Source organism: Psammomys obesus, unplaced genomic scaffold (genome assembly GCF_907164565.1).
Source record: "Psammomys obesus unplaced genomic scaffold, mPsaObe1.curated_primary_1811, whole genome shotgun sequence".
Lineage (NCBI taxonomy): Eukaryota > Metazoa > Chordata > Mammalia > Rodentia > Muridae > Psammomys > Psammomys obesus.
In genome coordinates, this window is record NW_026596234.1 from 549,947 (window position 1) to 577,072 (window position 27,126).

The 27,126-nt window shown below is 45.1% G+C and overlaps 1 protein-coding gene across 7 annotated transcripts in view; it reads right to left on the bottom strand.

Moving 5' to 3' along the window:
* The window catches only part of Rtel1 (regulator of telomere elongation helicase 1), a 38,003-nt gene that overhangs the window by 4,078 nt on the left and 6,799 nt on the right, over window positions 1-27,126 (bottom strand). For 5 of the 7 annotated variants that reach the window (XM_055596080.1, XM_055596079.1, XM_055596078.1 and 2 more), the window contains 21 exons: window positions 24,604-24,679; window positions 22,302-22,386; window positions 17,068-17,133; window positions 16,004-16,157; window positions 13,076-13,114; window positions 12,928-13,006; window positions 11,616-11,713; window positions 10,627-10,682; window positions 5,738-5,812; window positions 5,551-5,632; window positions 3,071-3,203; window positions 2,812-2,925; window positions 2,681-2,721; window positions 2,407-2,492; window positions 2,187-2,264; window positions 1,673-1,750; window positions 1,196-1,342; window positions 1,002-1,117; window positions 658-781; window positions 398-551; window positions 168-310 (listed from right to left, as the gene is read on the bottom strand). In XM_055596080.1, the coding sequence (XP_055452055.1) occupies window positions 168-310; window positions 398-551; window positions 658-781; window positions 1,002-1,117; window positions 1,196-1,342; window positions 1,673-1,750; window positions 2,187-2,264; window positions 2,407-2,492; window positions 2,681-2,721; window positions 2,812-2,925; window positions 3,071-3,203; window positions 5,551-5,632; window positions 5,738-5,812; window positions 10,627-10,682; window positions 11,616-11,713; window positions 12,928-13,006; window positions 13,076-13,114; window positions 16,004-16,157; window positions 17,068-17,133; window positions 22,302-22,386; window positions 24,604-24,679 (2,024 nt within the window). Of the gene's footprint in view, window positions 1-167; window positions 311-397; window positions 552-657; window positions 782-1,001; window positions 1,118-1,195; window positions 1,343-1,672; window positions 1,751-2,186; window positions 2,265-2,406; window positions 2,493-2,680; window positions 2,722-2,811; window positions 2,926-3,070; window positions 3,204-5,550; window positions 5,633-5,737; window positions 5,813-10,626; window positions 10,683-11,615; window positions 11,714-12,927; window positions 13,007-13,075; window positions 13,115-16,003; window positions 16,158-17,067; window positions 17,134-18,792; window positions 18,902-22,301; window positions 22,387-23,246; window positions 23,327-24,603; window positions 24,680-27,126 lie in introns of those variants that run through there. The other 2 variants (XM_055596083.1, XM_055596084.1) reach the window with 2 other exon arrangements.

Sequence of the window (27,126 nt, forward strand, 5' to 3'; positions counted from 1 at the left end):
AGTAGACTGTGTCAGACTGACCCACCAAAGACATGGTGGTAGCACCATGGGAGCTAGAGCCTGGGCATGAGGCACGGTGCAGCGGGGGTGCTGACTCTCTCATTTGCCCACCTATGTGCTGGGAAGGGTCCATGTTCACGGCAGACACCCTCAACCCCACCTCACACCTGCTCCTCCTCAGATGCCCCAGCCTTCTGCTCGTTGTAGTCCAAGGCAGCTAGCAGCCCCATGGGTCTCTGCTGGGCAGAAATTGGCTGCTGCTCATACTCCACACACAGGCTGCTCTCACAGTCCCCAGCAGCTGATAATCCTAAAGAAACATGTATTGACAGGAATATGTACCTGGAAGCAAGGATACTGCCTATGTCATATGTGGTTTGTACTCAAACCCACATACCTGTGGGCTTCTGTCTCAGGCTGGGCACATGCACATCCAAGCTCATTGCTTTCCTTGTGGAGAGGAAGGGGCTAAACAATGTAGCCTTCTTGACAGCAGCTTCTCCCTCACTCACACTTGAGGTCAGTTCCACCTGGGGAGCTGGCAAAGGCATCTGTAGAATCATAGGGTGAGGAGGTTTGTATTCATTGCTCCTCAGAGAAGAGACTTCAGACCCTCTATGGGGACACAGGCAAGCCACCTGGGCATTTGTAACTCACAGTTTTCTGAGCAACACGGAAGAACTGGGCCACATCTCGGATGACACGGCCAAAGTTGTCATATACCTGGAGGTAGGGGCGTACCCAGGAGGGCAGCTGGGCCCTGGCATCAGCATAGGCAAACCTGGAGGGTGAATGTGTGGCTATCAGCTCAAGTCCTCTTCCTAAGTCCCCTTAGGAAGGCCTAAGGGCCATCCCTGCCCTTGCAGCCACTACACTCAAGCCTTAAAGTGAAGGACTAGTATGCAGGGACAAAGGGATTGGTATAGGCCTCACACAGGGGAGGAGAGCCCAGGTTCTAGAAAGAGGGAAGAAATAGGGATGGTCACAGATCCTTTCTGTACCTGTGGTCACACAAGAAGATGGCCCCATAGTCATGGCGGTGTCGGATTACCCTCCCAATAGCCTGGTTCACAGCCCTGGATGCCTGTTGCTGGTACCACTCGTGACCAGAGAGGCACTAGAGAGGAAAGAATTTTGATCATTAGGGTCCTTGGTCCCCAAAATACCCTGCTCAACCAGCCCTGGGGTATCTCACCTGGCCTCCAGCCCCATTCCGGCCTCTCATCTCATCCAAGAACTGCATCTTAAGCACAACACGTGGATCCATGCGTGGGGGATATGGGAGGCCCGTGACAATCACACCACGACCATTCATGTCGGAAAAGTCCAGCCCTTCGCTGGCCTAGAACAAGGAAATAGGCACTCTTCTCCCCTCTTGGTCTCTACCCAGGCTTAAGGTGTACCCATGGTCCAACCCTTTCAGCCACCTAGTGTTGAGGGGAAGAAGAAAGTTCTATCCTCAGCCCAGTACACTCAACTGGGCCCATATCAATTCTGCAACACTCAGAATCTCTTCCCTAACTTGGGCCTTGGCTACTAGTACCCAGCAGGGGCCCTAGCATGGCTTCCTACTAATTTGCTTGCTAGATGTGGGCTCCAAGGCAGGAGCCTTCTTTCATCCTACACAAGGAAAACTGGTAGGAAGGGGGAAGATGAGCTGAAGAGATCTCACCTTTCCCCGACATACTGCTAAGAAGGTGGCCCCACTAGACCCTGGGGAGGCGACTTGCTGGTAGTACGCATCAATGACCTAGATGAAAAGGATGGTCACCCAGTTTTAGTTCCCTGTCTTTCTCAAGTGAGACCCAAATCTTACTTTTTGGGATGAAGGATGGTCTCATCTAAGTGGGGCACCAGGGTTTAGAAAGCATTTTCATGATACCATTACCAGCAGAGGCACATCCAAAACCCAGAACCTGTCCAGGGTTTTCAGAAAACACAGGGACCTCCAAAGCCAGGGTAGCTGCTGGGTCCCAAAGACTGGGACAGGAAGATGAGCTGCCATTATCTACATGCCAAACCATGTAAGGGGCATTTTAAAAGATGAAACACTTAAGAAAATGGAAGTACACAGCCAAGATCAGGCAGCCTGGAGCCAGTCAGTCTCTGAGAAGAGACAGTGATCAGCTGAAGGTTTGAGGGGTGGTAGAGGCCAGGCCCTACCTGTCTCCTAGTTTGTCACAGACCTCTGAAAAGCTGCCTTTATTCCTGGGTTCCACAAACAGAGGCTTCAGTGCCTCCACCTTCTTAGCCAAGCCTTGTGCCTGTGGGAGGAAAAAGCCAGGATGTGAAAGTAGAGGTAAGGGCTATAGCCATTATATAGCCAGAGTTTACAGGCTCTGTTCTTGCCTAGACTTTCAGTCGTATGGGGTTCTCCCTCTTTCAGGAGTATATAAGAGAACATACCTGCCAGAACTCCAGGCTTTTTTCCATGACAGGGTAGGAAGGGAAGAAGACCAGAAGCCCATGGGGTACCACACGAGCGATGTTGCCTGGAAGTGGTGCAGGCAAGGCTTAGAAGACTGCTGAGGGCCCTGGTGGTTCTCAGGAGTGCATACTGTGGAGTTCAGGCTCTTAACCCCCATAGGATAGAATAGGGTAGAGAGTCTAGAACCAGACCAGTTATGAGCAAGGGTTTCCTAAGGAAGGAACAGAGAATTATGCATGGAGTAGTACTTACTCAGAGCCTTCCCCAGGGAAGATAAGCACTCCTGAGAAAACCTGTACAATAGAGAGGCTACTGCTCTGAGAGGCCTAGACCCCCAGCAACCCTCAGCACTGCAGACAGATGAAGAAACCAGGACCCTTTACCTTTTTTCATAGGCAGAGCTCAGCTGAACACCATCTGGGCCTCTGGGGATCACCCCCACCCAGAGCTGGTTCCTGTCAATGATGTGTGGGTTCTCCAGACAGACTGGGAATGGACTAGGAATAGAAGAAATAGAAAATGGGACAGAACCAAGGTCTGAGACCCTTCAGGACACTGGCCCACAGGAAGTCCAGATCAGCAACCCCACCCCCTTCCACCATGTTCCTAGTGTTTTGACCTCTATCCAGAGGTGTCTCATACATCTGCATCTCCAGAGCGAAGGAGGACAGTGGAGCCAGTGTGCCACTGGTGAGGATAAGGGTACGGACTCCTTGGCAGACCAGTTCACGCATGCTGTGGCTGGGACTGAAGCACCAGTAGCTCAGCACTTTCCCTGCAGGGGAATTGAGTATGAGGACAAGACTGAGGCCCACCACCTCATCTATTGAAAGAGCAAACCACCTGCATCCACACAAGCCCAAGTTCACACAGAACCAAAGGCCAAGTCTGAGCCTAGCCTATAATCTGGCCCTCTCAGGGGTCCAGAGAACAAGAAAGAGGTTGACTCAGAAGGATATTGGCATATACAGATAAGACATCTGGCCCCAACATTAAACTTCTGTAGAAACCATGACATGTGGCACTAAGAGTTACTCTACCAAAAGCATACAGGGAGGAAGCAGGACCAAAACTCCTGATATTTCAAGCATAACTGCTAAAAAGGGAATCAAATTCCTAGATGCTGGTCACATAGCAGCAGGCAAGGTCAGATTAAGAAAGCACAGGGAGCTGGAGAGATGGCTCAGTTGTTAAGAGCACTGCTTACTCTTCCAGAGGACCTGAGTTTAATTCCCAGCAACCACATGGTGGCTCAGAACCATCTATAGTGAGATCTAGTACCCTCTTCTTGTGTGCAGGTACACATGCAGGCAGAACACTGTATACATCATAATAAATAAATCTTAAAAAAAAAAAAAGTAGTTCCAAGCCATGACTAACTGGAACCACACAATGCTCATTCCCAGTGATCTTTGGAAGCTCCAGAAATTAAAACACCAGAACTTAAAAGTCACTGACGACTAAGCCAGGTGCCATCAGAGATGATTTCCATCCCCAGTCAGAACCTACTCTGCCCGAGGCTGTCTCAAAAGCAGCCAACAACTTATAAACACACTCCAGGGAAGACTATTGAGAAATCACTCCTTAGTATCTGAGCATCCACCAACCTCCCAAGGCATCACTATCAAAGGGACATTTCTTAGCAAGAGGGTATTTAGTATAGTAGGGAGAGCCCTAGGGGCAGAACCATACCACAGCTCCTGATGAACTCACCCAACCTCTGAGCCTTTCTTTTTTTGTAGGCCAGAATGACTTAAACCACAGCATACACACAAGTTCTACTGAACTGCTTCTGCTAAGGCTACAACCTGTAAGTCACAAAGCAGCCTAAGGGTATAGTGGCACATACTTGGGAGGCAGAGGCAGGCAGCTCTCTGTGAGTTCAAGGCCAGCCTGGTCACACAGTGAGTTCCAGGACAGCTATAGTTACATAGTTTTTCCTGTCTTAGAAAAAACAAGATAGCCGTAGAAATAGTGGTCTACAAGGATAGAAATATATGAACAGAAACTCACAGATAAGCATTGCTGGAGAATGTGAGAGATGTGGGAGCTGGACAGAGCTATAGCCTTTCTAAGGGCCTCACTTAACATGTAGGCTGAATACTGTCTTGAGTCAGTGGTTGCCATGAGGCATATCTGTGAAGCCAGACCCACTGCCAGTTGCTGGGGCTAAATACCATGTAAGGTAGGTAGGATAAGACTGCAGTCAAGATTCAGTACTATAATACCAACAGAGGGTATTCAAAAGCCCCTAACCATCTGTATAGCAACCCTGGTAGCACTGGCACCATTTTTAAGGTACCTGGAAGTAGTTGAACACCAGGTTTATAAGAGCTCGAGATTCAGAGCAAGCTCACTGTGGGCAACAGGATTGGCCACCTGCCCTTCAGACATGACCCTGGGGCTTAGAGAGTGGGCTACTGAAGCATGGGGCAGGGTCTGAAGGAACTTGCCATGGCTCTGGCCAAAAGCAAGATGAGAGCCATACTTTAATTTGTAGGTCAAAGCTAACTTGACTTAACCTAATGAAGTGTATCCTGAGCCAGATGTGATGATGCCCACCTTCAAGCCTAGCACTCCAGAAGCAGAGGCAGGCTGCAGAGAGTTTGAGGGCAGCCTAGTTTACACATTGAATTCCAGGCCAACAAGGACTACACAGTAAGACCTTGTCAAAAAAACAAAAAACCCAAACCCATAAAAGTTTTTTATTTAAAAAGTTTATTAAACCAGGTGTGGTGGCACTCGGGAGGTAGAGGCAAGGTGATCTCTGAGTTTGAGGCCAGCTGATCTACGGGTGATTTCCAGGACAGCCAGGGCTGTACAGAGAAACCCCATTTGAAAAACATAATAATAATAATAATAATAATAATAATAATAATAATAATAATAATAAAAATAAAAAATAAAATTTAAAGAAGTATACCCTAAGTCAGGGAGGAGAGGCCTTGCAGAGCCCTGGTTCTGCCACTGCCCCACAGGTGACTCACGGTAGATAACAGTGCTTCCAGCTTCCTACAAGGTCTCTGGCCTTCAGTGGGCATGAGTGCTTATGACTGCAGATGTGACATTACTATTGTACAAAGGTTGGGCAGGGTAGAATTTCCTGTAGTGTAGGTTTGTACCTTGTTTCCTAGATGTCATGGTGTTCCAGGCATCTGACCGCTGAGCTGCCCTCCGGTGGCTGGTTTCAAGGTGTATGTGTACCTAGAAGAACAAGGCATATATATGTGCCTGCCCAGGTCCTACAGCAAGCCTGCAAAGACCCTGTGAGACCTCTAGACTCGCCCACATCCTAGAAGAGGCTCTCACCTTATAGGAATGTGAGATACCCAGCCCTGCCAGAGAACCAGGGCTGCCTTCTGGAGCGTCCACATTGAACACAATCTGAAAGGCAAGGCAGCATAGGAAAAGGATTAGGAAGGAGCCTGAGTTGAGAATATACGCACCTTCATGCTGAGATGAAAACTAAAGCCTCTTAGCCTAGCATACAAAAGTCTAAGGCTACTTCATCCTTCTCTAAGTCACTCCTCTACTCAGATAGATGTTCAAAGGACTCATCTGCCCAAGCATCATATCCAGGCTGAGGGGCAGTATGTCCCTTATGTCCCCTCCTCCAAGTGGCTCCAGAGCTCTCTTGGGCCTCCCCTACTGGGAGCCACCTGCACACATTAGGAACCCAGTAGCCTGGACAGCCCTTACTTGACTAACTCAGTTTACTCTTCCTTCTGTGCTTCTTAGTGCTCTAGATTAATCTAGAAATTCAACATTCAACTTAAGATTGTGGCAGGGTTCCTAAAGTCCAGGAAAAGGTTAACCCCAAAATCTCACCTGACAGGGGAAATGCAAAGACAGTTTGTGGTAACAAAAAGGCATTTATTCTAATCATTATCAGAACATAGCAAACCACAGAAAATGAAAATAAGTAGTAAAGCAACATGACAACAGCAACAAGGGACCAGAAAGCAGAAGAGCTGGGTAAAAGCAGACACCTGCCACCCATACCCTTTATATGGGATGGTGGATCACATACAAATATCAGCCTCTAAACAAACCCACACAATTCTACAGAAGACTTCAAGAACCAAAGGAAACCAGGTGTGCGTTAGGCAGCATGAGCCAGAGCAAAAAAAATCTCTGGCAGCAAGGAAACCTTTGCATTGAGCCTACCAAAAGACAGAGAGGCAGATAGGAGATATGTCCATCATACCGGGTGAACACACAGCACTTACAAAACCTTCAAATCAGTAAGAAACACAGCCACATCAAGGAAGCACCACCCACAGTGAGAAACCATAACCACAGGGTAGAAGTAAGTGAGAGACAAGCTGAGGGACAGGTAAAAACACAGGGTTCTGACTTCCCTCAAGAGGGCCTCTCTTTGCATAGACCTGCCTTGCAAAGGTAGATTGTCATTGCTTCCGGCCTCTCTTACCAGGCAGACACCCTCCCTCACCAAACTGACAACCCCAAAATCTCATTCCAGGGGTCTGTTGTGAGTAGAGTTCCCTCACGGCCTGTGTGGGAAACCCACAGCACTGTGTTTCACCCACTGTGCAGGGAAACACTGTGCTAATCTCTGCATTCCTAGTAGCACCAAGGAGGACCAGCTTTCCTCCTGGGCTGGGTAAACAGGGAATGTTTACTCAGGACATTTCTGTGTTTGCCTAGATTTCTGGCCTTCAGGACATCATCATCTGCTGCCCTGAACCTCCTGAGCTGCCTTAATCATTCTCATCCTACCTGACACAAACTGAGAGGAAGTGGAAGGGGTCTGATCCATTCTTCCAGGGTTTGCATGGGGTGTTTGGAAACACTCTCACAACAATCTAAACTGACCGTGTGAGGGAGGAGCAGGGCTCCCTGATCCCATGGGAGTCATTTATTTCTCCAAAAATCTACAACACAAAAATGTAAACTTAAAGAAGAAAAGACATCTCAGGCTGTCCGGAGACATTACCTGGTCCCGAAACATCAGACAGGTCTGTGGGAGATTTAGAGAACTGAATCAACAAGAATCCCAGGTGACTAAGAGACTGGTTCCGCGTTGTAAGAGGAAAACTTCACTCTATAGTGTGAGTGCATTATGTGAATGTGCGTATGTGTGAATGCCCCCTACATGTCTGACCCAGGTGAGCAAGGGGAAGGAAAAAAGCCGACTCCAGTCTAGGAGCCACTACCTCTGGCTGACCCTTCTCTGGCCTGACAAAATCTGACTGGCTAGTTGCATTTCTGTGTACATTCCCATGTCCTGACAAGAACTCTGAGCACTTAGAGTCATGCAAGAAGCAGCTGTGAGATAAGCAACTCACCAGTTCTGATGCTGAGGAACATGCTAACAAGGATCGAGTTAGCAGAGTACCAGGGTGGGGCAGGGAAGGTATGAGGGGCCTTTGGAACAGCTGCCAAAGAAATTTCAAACCACTGGGCAAGCAAGTCTGGGTTCCAAAAAGTATGGATAAGGGAAATATCTCTGTTATAAACAGAGAGTGGAGAATGGCATTCTGGGGAGGAGAGAGGCTGTACTGTTCACATAAGCCCTCTAGGTCTGGGAACAGCAAACCTAGTTAAAGATGAGTTCAGTGTCCACATGAGAAGGAGTGGAGTGGAAAGCATTTCTGATTCAAGGCCCTGCTGGTCAGCAGAAAGCAATCTGCCTAGGAGGACCCAGGCTTTCTGAACTGGGGACAAAGCAGGACAGAATAGCTAAGTGGCTCAGCTGTGGGTGGTACAGGGACCGCAGACAACAAGTCACAGACCGAACAGACATACATAGACCACCATCCTGAGAAGCAAGATGCCTGGGGATGCCTACCTACTATGCCTCTGCAAAAGTACGTGGAGATGAGTGTAGAGGAATTTTAATTCAGAATATGGCTGCTCTGGCAAGAGATCATATCCAAAGACCTTCTAGGTCTATGTGATCAGGCAGAATACAAACATGCTTTTAATCCCAGGAGACAGAGGCAAGCAGTTCTGAGTTCAAGGCCAGCCTGGTATAGAACAAGTTTCAGGGAAAGAAAAGATTAGGTCTAGATGTAGTGGTACACACGTTTAATCCCAAACAATAAAGGTAAAGTTAGTTTGTAGAAGGAAGCTCCTATGTTTAAAAGTGATATCTAATTGAGTGGAAGAAAAAGAAAGTGACAAATCAGAGAAGATTTGACAGAATAGGATACAACCAACTCTCACTTAAGGGCAATGCAGAGAGAGAGAGAGAGAGAGAATGAAGTTTTAACCGGGACAGTAATAGAAACACGTTGCAGAGACAGAACTAGACACAGGTGAAAACAGAACGAGCCAGAGAATTAGAAGGAGCCAGAAGATTAGAAAAGATTGCTGGAGTTAGTTTGAGGCCAAGCAGAACAATTTGAGAGAGAAGGCAAACTGAGTAAGTCAGCTGGGAGTTTGAGCTAGAACAGCTGAGTTGAACCAGCCAGCCCAGAGCTCAGTGAGAACAAGAAAGGGTAAACTTTTTCAGCATTAAGTCTCAGAGGCTGAAAACATTCCAGGCCTAGGTTAGATTATACAGAGGCTAGAAACTTCCAGGACTAGGCCTAGGTTAGCAGAAGGAAGGAAGTAATTCCATGAGACAACAACTGAAACAGGTGAATAAAACTTCTTGTTACTGATGAGAGCCCAGTCTGCCAGGTCAATGATGTGCCAAAACTTTCCTCATTCCACAAAACATCTGAGGTACTGTAATTCAGTCAACTCCATTCATGGAGTAGAAGGCTGACGTCCCTTATCACAAAGGTGGCTGAGAAGAAGCAGACCTGAGCACATATCCAGCTACCTTTCCTATCACATGTACACTTAGCTCCTGACCCCGGTCTGCCCTAATTGAGAAGGCAGCACCTGGCTCATTGTGGCCCAGCTACATCATAATCAGACCCATTGAGAACCTAAGCATTCATTCTGGCTCTCTAGTAAGAGGATTTGCTTTGTGGTCACAAAACCAAGGCACTTTCTGCTCATTAGCCATAACTTCTGGGTTTGGAGGCATAGCACGGGTAGAAGGCTTCACATAGCACCATACATGAAAGGATTGGCCTCAGTTTTTCCCAGGATCAACCATTCTCATCCAGGAATATTAAAAAAGATTGGGTCTCACTATACAGACCAGGCTGACCTTGAACTCAGAGATCTGTCTACCTCTGCCTCTCAAGTGCTGGTCTTAAAAACAAACACCACTATAACTAACTGCCAGCCAGAAATCTTAAGATGTGCTATTAAACCTAACAAGGTGGGGGTGTGCTGGAGGGATGGCTGTTAAGAGCACTGACTGCTGTTTCAAGTCTGAATTCCATCACCCATATGGTGGCTTACAAGTCCAGTTCCAAGGGATCTAACCCCCTTTTCTGGCCCGAACAGGCACCAGGTACACATGTGGTATACATACATGCATGCAAGCAAAAATACCCATCAGCATACAAAAATGATAAATAACAAAACAAAAAAACCACACACAAACAAACAACCTTAGAAAGGCTTAGCACAGCTGAAGCTGCCCAAAGGCCCCAACATGGAGCTTACCCTTAACTACCTGGTCAGGAATGGCTGGCTCACTAGAGCTGAGGACATACTTGCACTAAGTCATATCTGCTCTGTACCTGATGACAAGTGCATGTCACACAGACAAGGAGAGGGATGACACCAAAACAGCAAAGTGAGAAGCAGAAAGAGACTTGGTGAGGTGCAAAGACTCCACCTGCTGCCCTGTCAGGGCTCCACTGTTCCACCTTTGTCTCTGACAAAGGCTCCATAGTCATCCCCTCCAACTCTCTACTAGGGACACATAGACCATGGCACTTATAGGGCCCATTTGCCTTTCCCTTGAGAAGCTACTCAGGTCATTTGTCTCTAGACTTCTCCAGTAGACTGTCTGGAGCTACTATAAACAAGAAGGTCCTGGCCAGCACTAAAGGGCACAGTAGACTCCAAATAGCTCCTGACCTCACCCTTCTCAGGATCTTGGTTACCACTCAAGATGTATCTGGCCACTAAATAGTCATAAAAGGCCAGATTGCCTTCTGTCAACTCCCACTGAGAACTACATTGCATTCAACAGAAAGTAAGGTGCTAAAGGGCTTGTTAACCATAGACATGTGATATAACCATAGACATGGACCTTTGTCCATTCCCTGAAGCCCTTACTGCCACTTCCAGAAACACCCCAATAGTTAAAAGCAGTCTCCTACCTGGATAATGTCCATGAGCTTCTGCAACCCAGCTGTGTTGGTGAATACACCAGTACCTGTGGAGCACCGGGGAGCTGACATTCACACAAGCAAAAGAGATGCTGAATCCCACATTACAAGGAGCCAGCACAGCTTTGCTTTCAAGCTCTGTCACACATCTGCTGAAATAACCAGTCTCCCCATAACCAATATTAGGGACATGGTGTGTTATGGAAAGATAGCTGACCTGTTCTTCCTGGTGTTAAAGAGCAGTCAAATAAGGGAATCTCCCCAAAGAAGTACAGGCTTCCAAAATAATTCTATGGTCAAGTGATATGGGGAAGGCGGCTGCTCTCCCCCAATGCATAGCAGATCCTGTTGCATGTGACACTGTAGACCCCCCCCCCTCAGTGGAACAACAGCCCCTGAGGACACTGCCCTTTGGGACCTGGATCTCTTAAACTAAGCAGAAATCAGGTTTGATAGCAAAGGGGAGAAGCCAGAGAGGCCACATCCCACTAAATTCACTAAGGTCTCTGATATTTGTCTTTTAAAAGGGTAACTAGGACATACCATAGCAGAGCTTAAAAGAACATAATGGCTGGCCAATGTCACTATTGCCCCCGTGTCTCACTCAGAAAGAGGAAGCCAGCTGGGCTCAGTGGCCACCCCTGTAATCTTAGCACTTTAGAAACAATGGCAAGAGGATCAAGTTACAGCCAGTCTGAGACATAAAGCAAAAACTTGTGCCAGAAAACCAGGGGCTGGGGATGTGACTCAACAGTAGAGAACTTGCCTACCATGAGTGAGATCCCGGGTTTACTCTCCAGTACTACTCAAATAAACAAGCATGGAGGTAGGGGAAGCTTTGTTGACTAGATTCTTGTTCATAGGAAGGCATGATAACAACCTGCTGACACTAGTGGCTAAGTGCTGATGGCTCGCCATGGAACAGTAATCCCTGCCACATTCATCTACGTCACGCTCCTGGTGGACAACCCAAGACTCACGTCCTGCCAGGTGCTGGATTATCTGGTCCAGTGATTCCAAAATGCAGCCTTTGGTTTGAAACGTTATTTGGGCTTCAGCAAACAGCTCGAAGATATAGCTGCCAGAGAAAACAGAAGCTTGAGACTTAGAGGAAACAAGGCTATGGTTTCTGGGAACCTACAAGGTAAGTAGGCTTTAAGTTTCCTGCACTCAGAAATAATTGCTGAGTACTTCAAGAAGGCCAACACTGGAGGTCAGAGGCTTCTCCCTTCAGTGGTTTCCTGGTAGGCAAAGGATAGTGGGTTAATGTCATAAGAATCACTACCTACATAGGAAAAGACCAGGCACCTAAGCAAGGGACTACAATCGGGGGTGGCCTGAGTTCAGGTCCCATGTCTCTGGAGGCAATGACTCTGGGTAGCAACTCTAAGAGCCTTGGAAAGAGATGGGAAGGGGGCAACAGAAGCCACATGAAGGGAGAAGGCTGTGACAGGGCATTCAGGTGCAGGGAGAGAAGGCCAAAACAGTACTTGAGAACCCAGGTCAGGCTGGTATATCTGGCTTATCTGGGAGCAACTGGGAGTATCTACAAAGTTTAGCACTCAGGGGACCAACATGGTTCAGAGAAAATGCTTTACCCTTTACAAGCACAGACCATGCCCTACCACAGCTACTGGCTGTACGCCTATACAAGCTACCACTCAGCTTCACTACAGTCCCTTGCTGGCCATCAGACCAGGCTACCCACAGTGTTTTTCAGAAAACAAAAAAAAAAAAAAAAACATGGGACAACCAGAACCTTCTGGGCCTCTAAGAGTGCTAAATAGGCCTCGGTGATAGCACTGACGGTCTCTCCCCAAAGAGAAGGTCTAGTTATAACTGGCACTTGCCGTGTCAATAAGCGGCCAGAGAGATTTGTGGGAAATAGCTGGATGGGGCACTGTGTAGTAGTGTATGTTGTTACTCCCAGTATTTTCACTGACTACATAAAAAGCTGGCAACTGTCTTGGAGAGATATCTCACTGGCTAAGAGTGCTTGCTCCTTCCAGGAGACCTGAGTTTGGTTTCCAGGTCCATATTGGGTAGCTTACAACTAACTGTATGTAACTCTAGATTCAGGGAATCCAACACCCTCTTCTGAACTCCACAGGCTCAGCACACATTCACCCGAACACCCACATATACACATACAGAAAAAGAAAAACCAATCTTTTTTTAAAAGCTGCTAACTCTTCCTAAGCCTTGGGAATTGAAAACAGATCCTGTGAGGACCCTATTCATCTCCAACCCCAGACAGGACTTGGGATGATGAGCTCAGCATCTATCTCTCACCTTCCAGGTTTGGTGACTCCTCTATCATCCCCAGGCAGCTGGACAGCATCAATAGCCTCCTCCAGACGAAGCAGGATCACTGTGAATCAAGGGCATGTCAGGGCCACGCCTCTCACCCAGCCCAAAGAGAAGGAAGGGCAACACTTACTCTTCAACTTTGCGATGTCTTCCAGCTCTATCTTGAGCCCTGGGTGAGAAAATATGTACATTTATTCCACATCTTTTTAGTACTGTTTGTAGCCTCAAGAACCAAGGTTTCCAGTGTGGTAGACACAGTAGGTGGGAGGAAGTTAGGTAGGATCCACATATGAATTGGATACAACAGTATGAGTCCACATTCACACTTAGTACATGTGAATACATTCATGCACACAGATGTTCTTCTTACTATGCTCGAAAAAGACCTCAAAATAATTAATATCCATCAGCATGTGTCCATATGTGTTCAGACAGAACTTTGTGAGGACAGAGGACAGAGGGTAAAAGAACTCTCCTCTGAAGGAAAACAGAGTTTGCTGGAGGCTAACTGGTATCAGTCTAAGTAGGAAGCAGAGTATCACATGTCCAACAGCAAAAAAGTTGTCAGTTATGGCCAGGCCAGGTTAGCAGGGCACAAAAATGACCTTCCAGAGGAGTCAATGGGATACCGAGCCTCAGCTGTAAGATGGATGACAGGTTGTACTAACCAGATAGTTAAATAAATGCCCAATGATTAATATTGGCTAATATCGTCAACCTGATAATCTCTAGAATAAGCTAGGAGACAGAATCTCTGGTCACGCCTGTGAAGGGGCTTTTAGGTTGGGTTAATTGAAATGGTAAGACCTAAACAGAGCAGAGCCATTCCACAGGTTAAAGATCGGGAGTGAATAAAAAGGAAAAAGTTACAAAAAGAAAAAGAAAAGAAAGAAAAACAAAACAAAACAAAACTGGGTGTGGTAGTACACACCTTGGAGGCATAGACAGATAGATCTCTGTGAGTTCCAGGCCAGGGTGGTCTACACAGAATTACAGGAGAGCTAGCCTACATAAAGACCGTGTCTCAAAAAAACCAGGGTGAGTTCAGGTACATTTCTGTCTCTCTTCCCTCTCATTCCTCCCCTTTCTCTTTCCTTCTCCCCTCACCTATTTTCTAACCGCAGTCACACGAACTACTTAAGCCCTTATCACCACAAAGTCCCAGCTATGACGTATTATCCTCTGAGAACGTGAACCAAGATAATCCTTCCTTCCTTTCTTAAGCTACTTTTTAATCAACATTCAGACATGCTATTTAAACACTGTTCTCTCCTGAAAATGACAAACACTGAGAATCAACTCAGACTTCTGAAATGGGGGTGTATATTATCCTGCTTTTCCAATATGAACAGTGTCACACAGAGCTAAAGAATCTTTAAAATATTACTTCTGCTACAAATTAAAGGGATGAGGGCTAGAGAGATGGCTCAGTGGTTAAGAGTACTTAATTGCTCTTCCAGAGGTCCCGAGTTCAACTCCCAGCAACCACATGGTGGCTCACAACCATCTATGATGGATCTGATTATCTCTTTTGGCATGTATGAAGACAGAGCACTCATATACATAAAATACATTAATAAATAAATTAAAGGGCCGAATGAGACATTACTGTCTTGAAATCACTGATAATTACTGAATCTAGGCACCAAGTAGCCACAATGTTACCATAAAAAAGGAAGGAAGAGATAACCATCAGCCATCAAAACGTGATGAACTAGAAGTTGGGTAAGAGACCACTCTTATCAAAACAGAGTTATGGCTATAATGGCAAAACCTCTTTTTGATTGGTGGCAATTCTCTTGAGTGTTCAGTTCATTATGTATCTTATATGCAATGTGTTTTCTTTTGTGTATGTGTGTGTGCTATATGCATATATGCCAGCACCTGTGCACATAGAGGCCAAAAGAGGATATCAGATATCTTCCTCCATTGTTCATTAGCTTAATTCCTTTAAAACAAGTTCTCTCACTCAACCTGAAACTCAATGTTTTGCCAGCCAGTGGCTCCCAGGATCCACTTGTCTCTGTATCTGTAACACCGTGGTTACAAGCACAGCAGCCATAGCTGACTTTTTTGTTTAGATTTCCTGTACCTGTGCTTTGCTTTAAAATTAAATGCAGGACTGGGTGTGGTGGTGCATCCCTTTAATCCCAACACTCAGGAGGCAGGGGCAGGCAGATCTCTGAGGCCAGCCTGATCTATATAGCAAGTTCTAGGATAGCCAGGACTATACTGAGAGACCTTGTTTCAAAAAACAGCAATCAAAACAAAACAAAAACTTAGCTAGGAAAAGATGAAGGCTTCAGAAAACACTGGAAGAACTAGGGCTGGAGATATAGCTCATGTAGTAGACTGCTCTCCTTAGTGTGCATGAAGTCCTGGGTTTGATCCCAGCACCAACTAAGTTTATAATCTTAACATTTAGGAGGTAAAGGCTGTCTTACCTCTATTGACCCAAAGCTAAATTACTTTCCTTTCCTACATTAAGTGTGAAGCCAGCCTGAGCTACATGAACTCTCATCTCAAAAAAAGAAAGGAAAAAAAAAAAAGGTACTGAAAGTATCAGATGAGCCAGTTCTCCCTGGTTTACAGAGCTGTTATATAGCATTTCCTACAACTGAAACACTCCACCTGAGGGAAGAGGGAAATTCATAAGACTCAAGAAGTAAACAAAGTCAAAGTCTCAGAAAGATGAAATGTACAAGATTCCCAAGCTTCCTCCCAAGGTTATACAGGCAGCAACAATAGCTAAGGAGAAGAGGCTTTTGTTCTTCAAGTCCCTTACTCATGTGGCCTACTGTCGCCTGACTGTCCTAGAACTCACTAAACTGGATTGAGTAAAGTATTTCTTTGGTTTGTTATTGGTGCACTATCTGGGATGAACAGACAGAAAGTCACAACAGGATCCCTGAATCAAGTTTCTCAGCAAACTCATGTCCCAGCATGCTAGCTAGACAAAAGGTACAAGAAAGATCAGACTGTTCTTATGCAGAATATACCTCCAAGATACCTCCAATAACCCTAGACTCAACTTTTCAGTTCTTAGCCATAAACTTACCTGAGCTGGAGGTGTCTGCACTGAACTCCAATTGGAGCTCACCCTGCTGAGCCACCCGGGCTTGCTCCTCCAAAACCTGGTTGATAGCCTCCAGTCCTGAAGCCACATCATGGGGAGTCAAGTCAAAGGAGGCCGATTCCTCACATATCTTCTCCTGAGGGGCAAAGTACATCTATGTCACAGCAGAGTGGGGCAGGATGGGGATTCTAGGAAACAGAAATAGAGATGCAGAGGGACTACAAGAAGTTCCCAGAGTCCCAGCTCCTGGTCTCTAAAGTCAAAGTTGGTCCAAAGATGAATCACTGTCCACACCAATATTTCAAAAAAGATTATTTCACTTGAGTTGCCAAGATTTTGTTATTGGAAAATTTTATCAGCAAAACAATAAGTTTAGCTTCAAAAATCAGAAGATACCACCTATCAGCTCAATAATTTCCATAGCAACAGTTGCCATGAGTCGAGTAGGACGTAGGCCCTGTTATGGGGAAACCTGGCTCTCCAACAGTTTCATCCCAGGTTCCATAGTAGCTAAGGATGAGGCTGTTTGTTCTCTGAGGTCATTCTACATAACCCTGAGTAAGCGGTGGCAACAGAGACAGGGGCGAGCCACTGTGATAATGTGCTGGTGAAAAGGGACAAAGAGAGCTAGAAGGGCCTCCAGGAACCACTCTTGTTGATACTGCCACCGAAGATGAGCAGTTGTCTCCTCAAAAATTTCCTAAGGGTTAAGCCAAGTAGACTAAAGAGCAAAGACATGCAGGAAAGACAACAGAGTATGGTACAAGAGATAGCATAGCCAGGTAATCCCTACCAACTGGCTAGAAGGGCAGAGGCCCAGTGAGAGGCTCTTATATAGATGTGCCCTGCACCTAAGGGCACATCTGAAGCCCAACTTGCCAGTTTATGACCCAGGTGAGGCTGATAAGACTGTCAGGACAGCAGCAGCACCCGTCTTTGCTTGGCCCTGAAATCATGCCTCTGGGTCCAAGGTAAAGGTTTTCCAGAAACATGGAGAAAACTGGGAGAGACAGGAAGCACTTAGCACAGAGGCCAAGGGGACTTACCACATTGTGAGCTTCATCAAAGATCACAACTGTTCCCTTTAGGTCAATATTGTGTGCCTTACGACTCTACAAAGAAGGGAAATTACCATGAGCTGGAGTCATGCAGGGCCAGCTGAGAGTGCAGGCCTGCATATACAGGAAAAGAAGGAACTTAAGGCAGGTGGTGGGCATCAAACATCATAAAAGAGCTACCATACTTTACTATGAAAGAAAGGACAAAGGTTCTCATACTTCACTATGAGGCCTGGAACCTGCTGTAAGCTGACTGAGGAAAGCAGACTTACAGTACCTGTCCAAGTCTGACCAAAGTTGGATGCCTGTGGCCATCTGTACCAAGGAATTGTTCACACAGCAAAAAGGAGCACATGCTAGAATCAACAGGATGGCCAAGTAAGCCAGTGAGATGCCCAAGTAGGGAAAGGCACTTGCCTTTAAGGGTGATGAGTTTAATCCCTGGAACCTCCAAGGTAGAAGAAGAGAACTGAACCCACAAGTTAAGTGTATGGCTTTATTTTATTTTGTTTTGTAACACGAGGTACCAAACCCAGAGGCTCAAGTGCTCTACCACAAACTTGGGCTGGCCTTGCTCTCATGATCTTTCTGCTTTAGTATCCTGAGTGCTGAAATTACAGGAATATAATACCATGCCCAACATCATATGGGTTTTTTTCTTAAGATTTATTTTTATTTTATGTATTTGGATGTTTTGCCTATGTGTATTGTGGACTACAAGCATGCAGTACCCACAGAGGCCAGAAGAGGGCATCAGATTCCCCTGGAACTGTAGTTAGAATGTGAGATAGCAGGTGGGTTGGGAAAATCAAATCCAGGTTCTTCAGAAGAGCAGCCAGTGCTCTTAAACATTGGGCTATCTCTCACTGCTAGGTTTTGACAGATGTGGGCATTATATAAACACTATTATAAACCAGGCGCGGTAGCACATGCCTGTAATCCCAACATTCTGGGAGACAGAGGCAAGCGGATCTCTGTGAGTTCAAAGCCAGCCTGGTCTATAAAGGGAGTCCAGGACAGCCAAGATCCCATAGAGAAACCCTGTCTTGAAAAAACAACAAACAAAATTATACTCCCTCATAAAGAATGTACCCTTAGGTAGTATGTCCGAGACTTATTCATTTCTCACTGCTGGCAGTCTCTACTGTAAGGATATACCAGGACAGGCTTCCCACTTGTCAATGAACTCCAGTGACTGCATGCCTAAGCCACTGAACTAAGGACTCCATTTCCCTAGAAGGCAGCCACTGGCACACTATGCTCACAGAGCTACTGCATGATCTACACACCCACCAGCCACAGCTGGGACTTCCAGTTGCTCCACACCTCATCCTTTAATTTCCTATAACTTTAAAGGCTTTATTTGTTTTAGTCTACTTTGTAGGGGCTAGAGAGTGCATGTGTGGTAAGCTTCATATGCAGAGGCCATAGGACAATGCAGGAGCTTTCACCTTCCACCACGCAAGTCCCAGGTGGAACTTACATGATGAGCTCAAGTCACCAGACTTGCTTGGTGATAAGCACCTTAACCAGCTCAACTATCTTGCCAGCTGCTTCTTTTTGTGTATGTGGTGCTGGCGATCAACTACAAGTGCTCACATATGCTAGACCAGTGTTCTACCATTAAACCAAGTTCTTAAACCAAGTCTCTTAAATTTCAGCCATTTCCATTAGAATGCACTATTACTTTCTATTGTTTGGGTCTAAACTGACCTTGTGACTAGAGCTGGTAAACACCTTCTCACAGACAGAAGTGGCCATTCTGCCAACTTCAGAAAAGTAGCTACTCAGGTTTCTAAGAAGTGAGCTGGGCTGCTGGATTTTGAGAGCCTTTCTGTATTGTGGATCCAGGTCCTTTGAAAGGCTGGAGCATTTATTTTCTGCAACTTGCCTTAAAAAAAAAAAAAAGGTTTTGAGGTTTTTACTGACTTTGAAATGTTTTCAGCTACATATTATATTTTTTGATAAAAATAAAGGGAAAATGTATGCATAGTATAAATAAGCACTGAAATTCTGACATATTAGAATTTTAATATGCATATCAGCAAGAAAATTTACAATGCATGAATATGTATGACTAAGGACTTACTTTCATATATCATGTTCAATGATAGAAAATAAAATTTGACCCTAGTATCTGTGTGTGTATATGCATACATACATATGTATACATCTAGAAAAAATAAACATATACACAATTTTCAACTAAGATTAATGGTAAGGGTGGAGAAGGGGGAGGGAGAGTGGGATTGGAAGGAAAGGGGGAGGGAGCTACAGGGGGATACAAAGTGAATAAATTGTAATTAATAAAAATTAAAAAATGACTAAAAAGATTAATGGTAAAAAAGTTTTTACACTAACAGTGAGAACATCAAGATGGCTTAGAAGGTAAGGAATGTAACACCCAAGCCTTGAGTTCAGTCCCTGAGACCCACACTGTGGGAACAAAGAACAACCCTCGCAACTTGCCCTAACCTCCACATGTGCGCTATGGCTCATGCATGCATACCCTCACACAAATAAGTACTTTACAATTTTCTCCTAAATTTAATCAATACTGTTGAAGGGGAAAACTATGTTAGAGTTCATACTAACATTCCCTCAGAGTGTGATAGCACGTATCTTTAATTCTAAAGATCAGGAGACAAAGGCAGACCAAGTTCTGTGAGTCCTATGTGATCAGGACTACACAATGAGACCCTGTCTTAAAACAAAATAAAGCCTTAACTTTCTTAATTCTTTCAAAGAGTCTCTGCTTAAAATTTTGATTAAGTCTAACCTTTTTGTTTTGGTTTGGTTTGGTTTTTCAAGACAAGGTTTCTCTGTGTAGCCCTGGCTGTCCCAGAGCTCGTTCTGTACACCAGGCTGACCTGGAACTCACAGTGATTCACCTACCTCTACCTCCTGAATGCTGGGATTAAAGGCATGTGTTGGTATAACGTTTTTTTTAATGTATACACTTTACCCTTGTTCATTCAAATACTGATTTCTCACCCAACCCACCCCCAACTCTCTGGTTTCAATCCGGATATTGCATTGTGATACTCATTCTAAACATCCTGTCTCAACTCTTGTGTAAACAGGACAAAATAAAGCAATTAGGCACAATGTTGAGCAGGGAGGCGCCAGAGGACAGGAAAGAGGGGAGGAGCGAGAAGGCAGGAGATGAGTGGGAGGAGAAGGGGGGAGGAGAGCTGGGAGAGGGGAGCTGGAGGACAGATCTTGGAGGATGTGGAGCATGAACCAGACCTAAGATTTCACAAAAAGCAAGTATAATGTGGGAAATCTAAATGTTAGGAAACTGAGAGCTTGGAGGTTTAGGCGGGAGTAAATATTGCCCAGCATTGTGTTCTAGGTTAACTAAAAACCCAGTCTCTGTGTGGTGATTTGGTTATACAGCTGCTGAGGATTAACAGCAGCTATACCAGAAGATAAAAGAATAGTAAATATTAAAAACTCTTACAACAGTCATGTGACATAACCACCCTGCTAAACCTAACATTTTTAAAAATTTTATTTATTTATTCTGTATATAATGTTGTCCCTGCATGTACACCTGCATACCAGAAGAGGGCACCAGATCTTATTATAGATGGTTGTGAGCCACCATATGGGTGCTGGGAATTGGACTCAGGTCCTCTGGAAGAGCAGTCAGTGCTCTTAGCCTCTGAGCTATTCTCTAGCTCTAATTTTAATTTTTGTTTGTTTGCTTATTTTGTTTCTTGAGACAGGGTTTCTCTGTGTAATAGCCCTGGCTGTCCTGGACTCACTTTACAAGCCATGCTGGCCTGGAACTCAAGAAGATTAATTTGCCTCTGCCGCCCTCGTACAAGGATTAAAGGATTGCACCACCATGCCCAGCAAGTCTAATTTTTTAATCTTTCCTTTATGATTAACAGTATGAGGATGAGTATGAAATAAGAGTCCCCAGCCTCACTGGGTATGGTGGGGTACGCCTGTAATCCCAGCACTCAGGGAGGCAGAGGCAGACAAACTGTTGTGAGTTAGAGGCCAGCCTGGTCTACAAAGTAAGTCCAGGATAGCCAAGGCTACACAGAGAAACCCTGTCTTGAAAACCAAAACCAAAACCAAACCAAAACAAAATGAATCATCAGCCTTAAGCCAGGCAGAGTGTCATACACCTGCAATCCCACACTCAGCAGGCAAGCAGAGACAGAAACAGTGACTTCAAGGTAGACTGGGATATACAGAGATACTATTCCAAAAAATTTCAGCTTTAGCCTTTGCATTTATATTTGCATAGTGAGAAGGACTAAGACTCATTTTTCTAAGGGCATAGCCACCTATTCCAGCACTATGTTTTGAAGAACAAATAAAAACAACAAATTTCCATTCCCCACTGAACTCCTTTGGTAATGTCAAAACCCTGTGCTACAATACTGAGCTCACTAGCCAAGAATGTTGGTAAAGTGCTTGCATAACATACACAAAACCTTGGGTTTTAGACTTAAAACAGACCTAGTGCTACATGCCTATAATTGTAGCCCCCAGGAAGCTAGAGGTAGGAGAATCCAAATGTCAAAGCCATTCTCAGCAATATAGCAGGTTAGAGGTCAACCTGAGATACACTTGACTCTATGTTTAAAAAATATCCTAGCTATTGGACCAACAAAAAGGCTCAGTGGGTAGAGGCACTTGCTATCAAGTCTGAAAACCTCAGCTCAGTCTCTGGGACTCATGTGGTAGAAGGGAAAACTAACTCCTCCGAATTATCCTGATTTCTACATACACAGTGAACATGTGTTACACACACAAACACACATACTAAATATATACATAATTTTAAATTTTTAAGAAAAAATAATTCTAGCTATGTTAAATGAACATACACATACACACCAAAAAACAACAACAACAACAACAACAACAACAACTTAAGTTTCCTGAGTCATCTGTACTTCTGTGATCTGATGTGAAAGTGCCTGAGCTGAACCGTCAGGACCAACGGCAAGGACTGGCTGAAGGGTAAGAACCCGGACTCTTGCCATTCTGGTCAGCCTGCCTATGCCTAGGTTGCTCAGAATGATGAGCCCATAGCTCTGGGTTATTCACAGCTGCATCTGGACAGGTCTTCAGCCCAACCAGTGATGGAAAAGAGCCCTCCCACCCACATTTACTCTCTGAGGACCTAACAAACAAACATTTAGGCAGCCCCTCCAATGTCCAGGGTTAACCCTGGACATCAGTAATCAACTCCTCACCTTAGCATCCAACAAGTAATTGTATGGCATAAAGATGATGTCAGCTTGCTGCTTCATGTTTCGAGAAAGGTAGTATGGGCACACTCTAGGGAGAAAAAAGACAGAGAACCTGTAAGTCCCTTCACAGGGAATATGCAAAAGGTACAACCCTTGCCTTAGTCACTGCGCCTCTGGTAAAGGATAAACCTCTCATTCTGTGTAGAGCCTAAAGAAGTTGGTACATGGGATGAAAGGGCAAGCCCATGTTAGCTCTTGACTATGTGAAGTTAACGTCTGTTTAAAAACTTGATAGATGCTGGGCTTGGTAGTGCACACCTTTATTCCCAAGCACTTAGGAGCCAGAAGTAAGCAGATCTCTGATTAGGCCAGCCTAATCTTTAAAAAAAGTTCTGGCTACACAGTGAGACCCTATTTCAACAAACAAACAAACAACAACAAATACCCAACTCCAAAACTTGATGGGATCAGGGAAATGTCTCAGCAAATAAATCACTTGCCACACAAAAACCCTGGTAACTTCAGTTTGATTCCTAGAATCCCCTGTGTTGGAAGGAGAGAACCAACTCTACAAAGCTGTCTTCTGACATCCACACCAACCATACATACATATAGACACACAAATAGTAATGGGCTAAGAATGTAACTCAGTTAGCAGAATGTTTGTCTAGCATGTACAAAGCCCTGGGTTCAATCCCCAGTGTCATATAAAGCAGATCTGCTAGTGATGAACTACATCAGCACTCAAAAATTGAAAGCAGGAAAACCAATTCAAGATCAGCAGGTTAGGGAAATGGCTCCGTGAATACAGTGTTGGCCATATAAGTAAAAACATAGTCCAGATCCCCAAAATCCATATAGAGCCAGATACTGTAATCTCAAAGAGGTGGGAGGCACAGACAGGAAAATTCTTGTAAGTTCTCAGGCCAGTTAGCCTAGCATACTCACTGATGAACAAGAGATTCTATCTTAAGGTAGAAAGCAACATCCAAGGTTGTCCAGTGACTGCCACACATACACCGTAGCACCTGTATAAAGGGGGTGTGTATGTGTGAATTCATGGTCATCTTAGCCACACAGTGAGCTCAAAGCCAGCCTGGGATATATAAGACCCTATGTGCTTAAAACAAAAAACAAACAAAACACCCTCCATAAAAACAAAATCCAAGGGCTGGAGAGATGGCTCAGTGGTTAAGAGTACTGTCTGCTCTTCCAAAGGACCCAGGTTCAAATCCTGGCACCCACATGGCAGCTCACAACTGTCTGTAACCCCCAGTTCCAAGGGATCTGATACACACACTAATGCACATAAAATAAAATTAAAAAAAAAAAAGGTTAAAAAAAAATCCAGCCAGGTGATGGTGGCACACACCTTTAATCCCAGCACCAGGGAGGCAGAGGCAGGTGGAGCTCTTGAGTTCAAGCCCAGCCTGGTCTACAGAGCAAGTTCCAGGCTAACCAGAGCAATTACACAGAAAAAGCCTGTCTCACAGAGAAATCCTGTCAAGTAAACAAACAAACAAGCAAATCCAGTCCCATTCCTGGGCACAAGTTATCAGAAACATGAAACAGACATACAAGAAAAAAGGAAGGAAAGGAAAGAAAAGAAGAAAGGAAGTTAGGTACATAGGTAGTTAGCTTGTTTTCTCCTTGGTTTAACAAAAGTCTCAAGTCCGTCTCTTTTTTTCTGCAGTATTGGTAATGGAACCCAGGGCCTCACACAAATCAGGCAAGAACAACATATAGTCTTAGCCAGTGAAGTTTTCTTATCACCACTTCAATCTACAATGCTGTAAGTCATTGATGCATAGGCAGGCGTGGTATTGCACACCTGTGACCCCACACTGTGAGGTGGTGGCAAAAGGATCAAGTCAGGGTCATTTTTCAGCTACACAGCAAATCTTGAAGCCATCTTGGGCTATTTGAAACTCTGTCTCGACCAGAACAAAACCAAACCAAACAAAAACCATAGCTTTACTATCCTCAGAAGAAAAAGAGTTAAACTTCATACACACACTCAAGATAAGATATATATCTATATTAAGCCAGAGAGCATCTGGAGAATAAGCACAAACAAAACTGTGCTCTACATACAGACACTATTCACCATGGTCATCCAGGCGTAGACTAAGGGACAAGGAACAGGGACTGATTTCAGATTTTTCACCTTATATTCCTCAGAACTGCTTAAAATTTTCACTGTTAATTTCATTAAAAAGAAAAGCAAACACATTATGCTTCACATACGATGAGAATCCATCAAGGAAGGACAAAACAGCCATGGCTTCATTGGGAGAGGTCTTACTTGTGTTTGCTTCCATTCTTGACAAGGTCCTCAATGTCCAGGATGGGGATAGCCAACTCTTGCTCCAGGCCTTTCTCTGCAGGTAAGATACAGAGTAAGCACACATGTGCAGGGTCCATTTGAATGTCCAAAGACCCCATGGGGATACCCAAGACAGAAGAGCTCCTATGAAGCAGGCAATATACTTTGGACTTACCTTTTAACTACTACCTTTGGACTTACCAGAAAGAATCCTTACCAAGTGGACCAGGTCCCCAAGAAAGACCACAACCTGAAGTGATCTCATGGGAGCCCTGCTCACTTGGTAGACAGGTACCAGTCTAAGGTTTATCATGGACATCTCAAAGCATGACAGGAGAGGCCACAACACCTAGTCACCTGAGGTGGAGTGAAGCAGAGCAGCCCACACTCACAGCTTTTCATCACAGTTCAGAGTATAACTAATACCATTTGCCCTAGCTTTCTACCAATCCATGGACCCAGATTGGCACCAAAAGAAAAGCTGGCACTTCAAAACCCACAGCAGGGCACCAAGGCAGAGCCTACCAAGTTCAACTTGTGTTCCATTCCTTACAACAGCAGATCGGGAATAGGTATTACCTGTGCTGGCTACAAGGCCCAAGGCAGAAAGGCTATTAAGGACTACTCTGCCATAGCACAATACCCCACCCAACCTGGAACTACTGGAATGCCTTAGGAAGGGACTGCCAACTCTGAATCAGCTACATATTGAACCCAGCAAACCTCCCCACAGCTCCCAATTCTATACTCTACTGTGGCTGTTTCATACCCAAACCAGGTATCAGGCTCTCTCTCTGGAGGCAGCACTAAGGCCCAATTCTTAGCTGCAGAGGCTAGAAAACACACACACACAACCAGTGGTGACCTCTTCAAAAAATGACCCCATGAAGAGCACAGCTGGTAAAAAACGAAGATTATATCCCTCAGCAGTACAACAGACTAGCCATTCAGTCCACACTGTAGCAGAGACCCAGTTTTCCATATTTTCTGTTCAGAGCTGAGGAACGGACCTCGGTAGAGGGACAGCAAAGAGAAGTAAGGCAAGAAGACATAGGCAGAGAGATGACCAGAGTTGTTCCAGATCCATTTCTGATTAACTCCTAGGTGGAGACGACATGCCATCTACCTCCCAGGTCCTTTTGGGATGCCAGCGAGGCAACATTCCAGCTCTTTACCTTTTTCAACAGCAATACAAGCCTTTTGTGCTGGCTAATTTTTCATCAACTTGATACAAGCTAGAGTCATTTGGAACAGGAACCCTCAATTGAGAAAATGCCTCCACCAAATCAGCCTGAAAACAAGCCTGTGATGCATTTTCTCCACTGATGTTTGATACAGGAGAGTCCAGCTCACTGAGTGGTGTCACCTCTAGGCTGGTGATGCCAGTTATTACGAGAAAGCAGGCTGAGGAAGCCACAGAAAGCAAGCCAGGAAGGACCACCCTCTGCTTGAGTTCCAGCTTCCAGGTCCCTGCCTTGAGTTCCCTGGATAGACTACAAACTGTAAGATGAAATAAACCCTAAGATACCTTCCTCTTGAAATGTATTGGGCTGAATCCTATTGCAAAGACAGACAGGACTGACCAGCTGAAGAGACATAATCTTAGGGTCTACCTGAACAGAGAAGCAGGCTCACAGATAAGCAACCATCCAAAGGCCCAGCAGTGAGATAATCAGATATGTGTGGAGGGTGCTGGTCTATAGTTCATAAAACTAAGCCCAGAAGCATAAGAAGGAGACACACAGAGGTCAGATCTGTTAAGCAAGGTAGAATGGCTCCTTTTTGTCATAAGGAACCTAGGGCCTGGAAGAAGTTTATAGCACAGGGCCATTACTGTGGCCCCAAAGATTCCTCATCCCTCAGAACCTATGAAAAGAAAAGGCAATACAGGCAAGGGCTGGGCAGAACATCTAAACTGACAGGCATCAAAGTGCTGACCCACAGAGCGTGGGAAACTGGCTAGGGCTGGTCCCACAGGAACTGTACCAGAACCCTCTAGCATAATGCAAAGGAACACCTACATCTACCTCTTTTGCCCAGACTGTGAATGAAGTGGCCGGGATGAAGAAGAATGAATGAGTGAATCAAGCAAGCCACGGAATAGGGTAAGGGCAGAACCAGATGGGGAGGGTTGTAAGCATAGAGATGAACAAGGTAAGAAGACAGAATACTTGATCCATATTTATCACCCTGCACAAAACTAAAGTCCAAGTGGATCAAAGACTTCAACATAAAACCAAACACACTAACCTGTTAGAAGAAAAGGGGAAGAGCCTAGAACTCACTGGCACAGAAGACAACTTCCTGAACAGAACACCAACAGCACAAGCTTTAAGATCAACAATCAATAAATGGGACCTCATGAAACTGAAAAGCTTCTGTAAAGCAAAGGACACTGTCATCAGAACAAAACGACAGCCTATAGACTGGGAAAGGATCTTTACCAACCCAGTATCTGACAGACAGCTAATATCCAGAATAATAAAGAACTCAAGAAGTTAA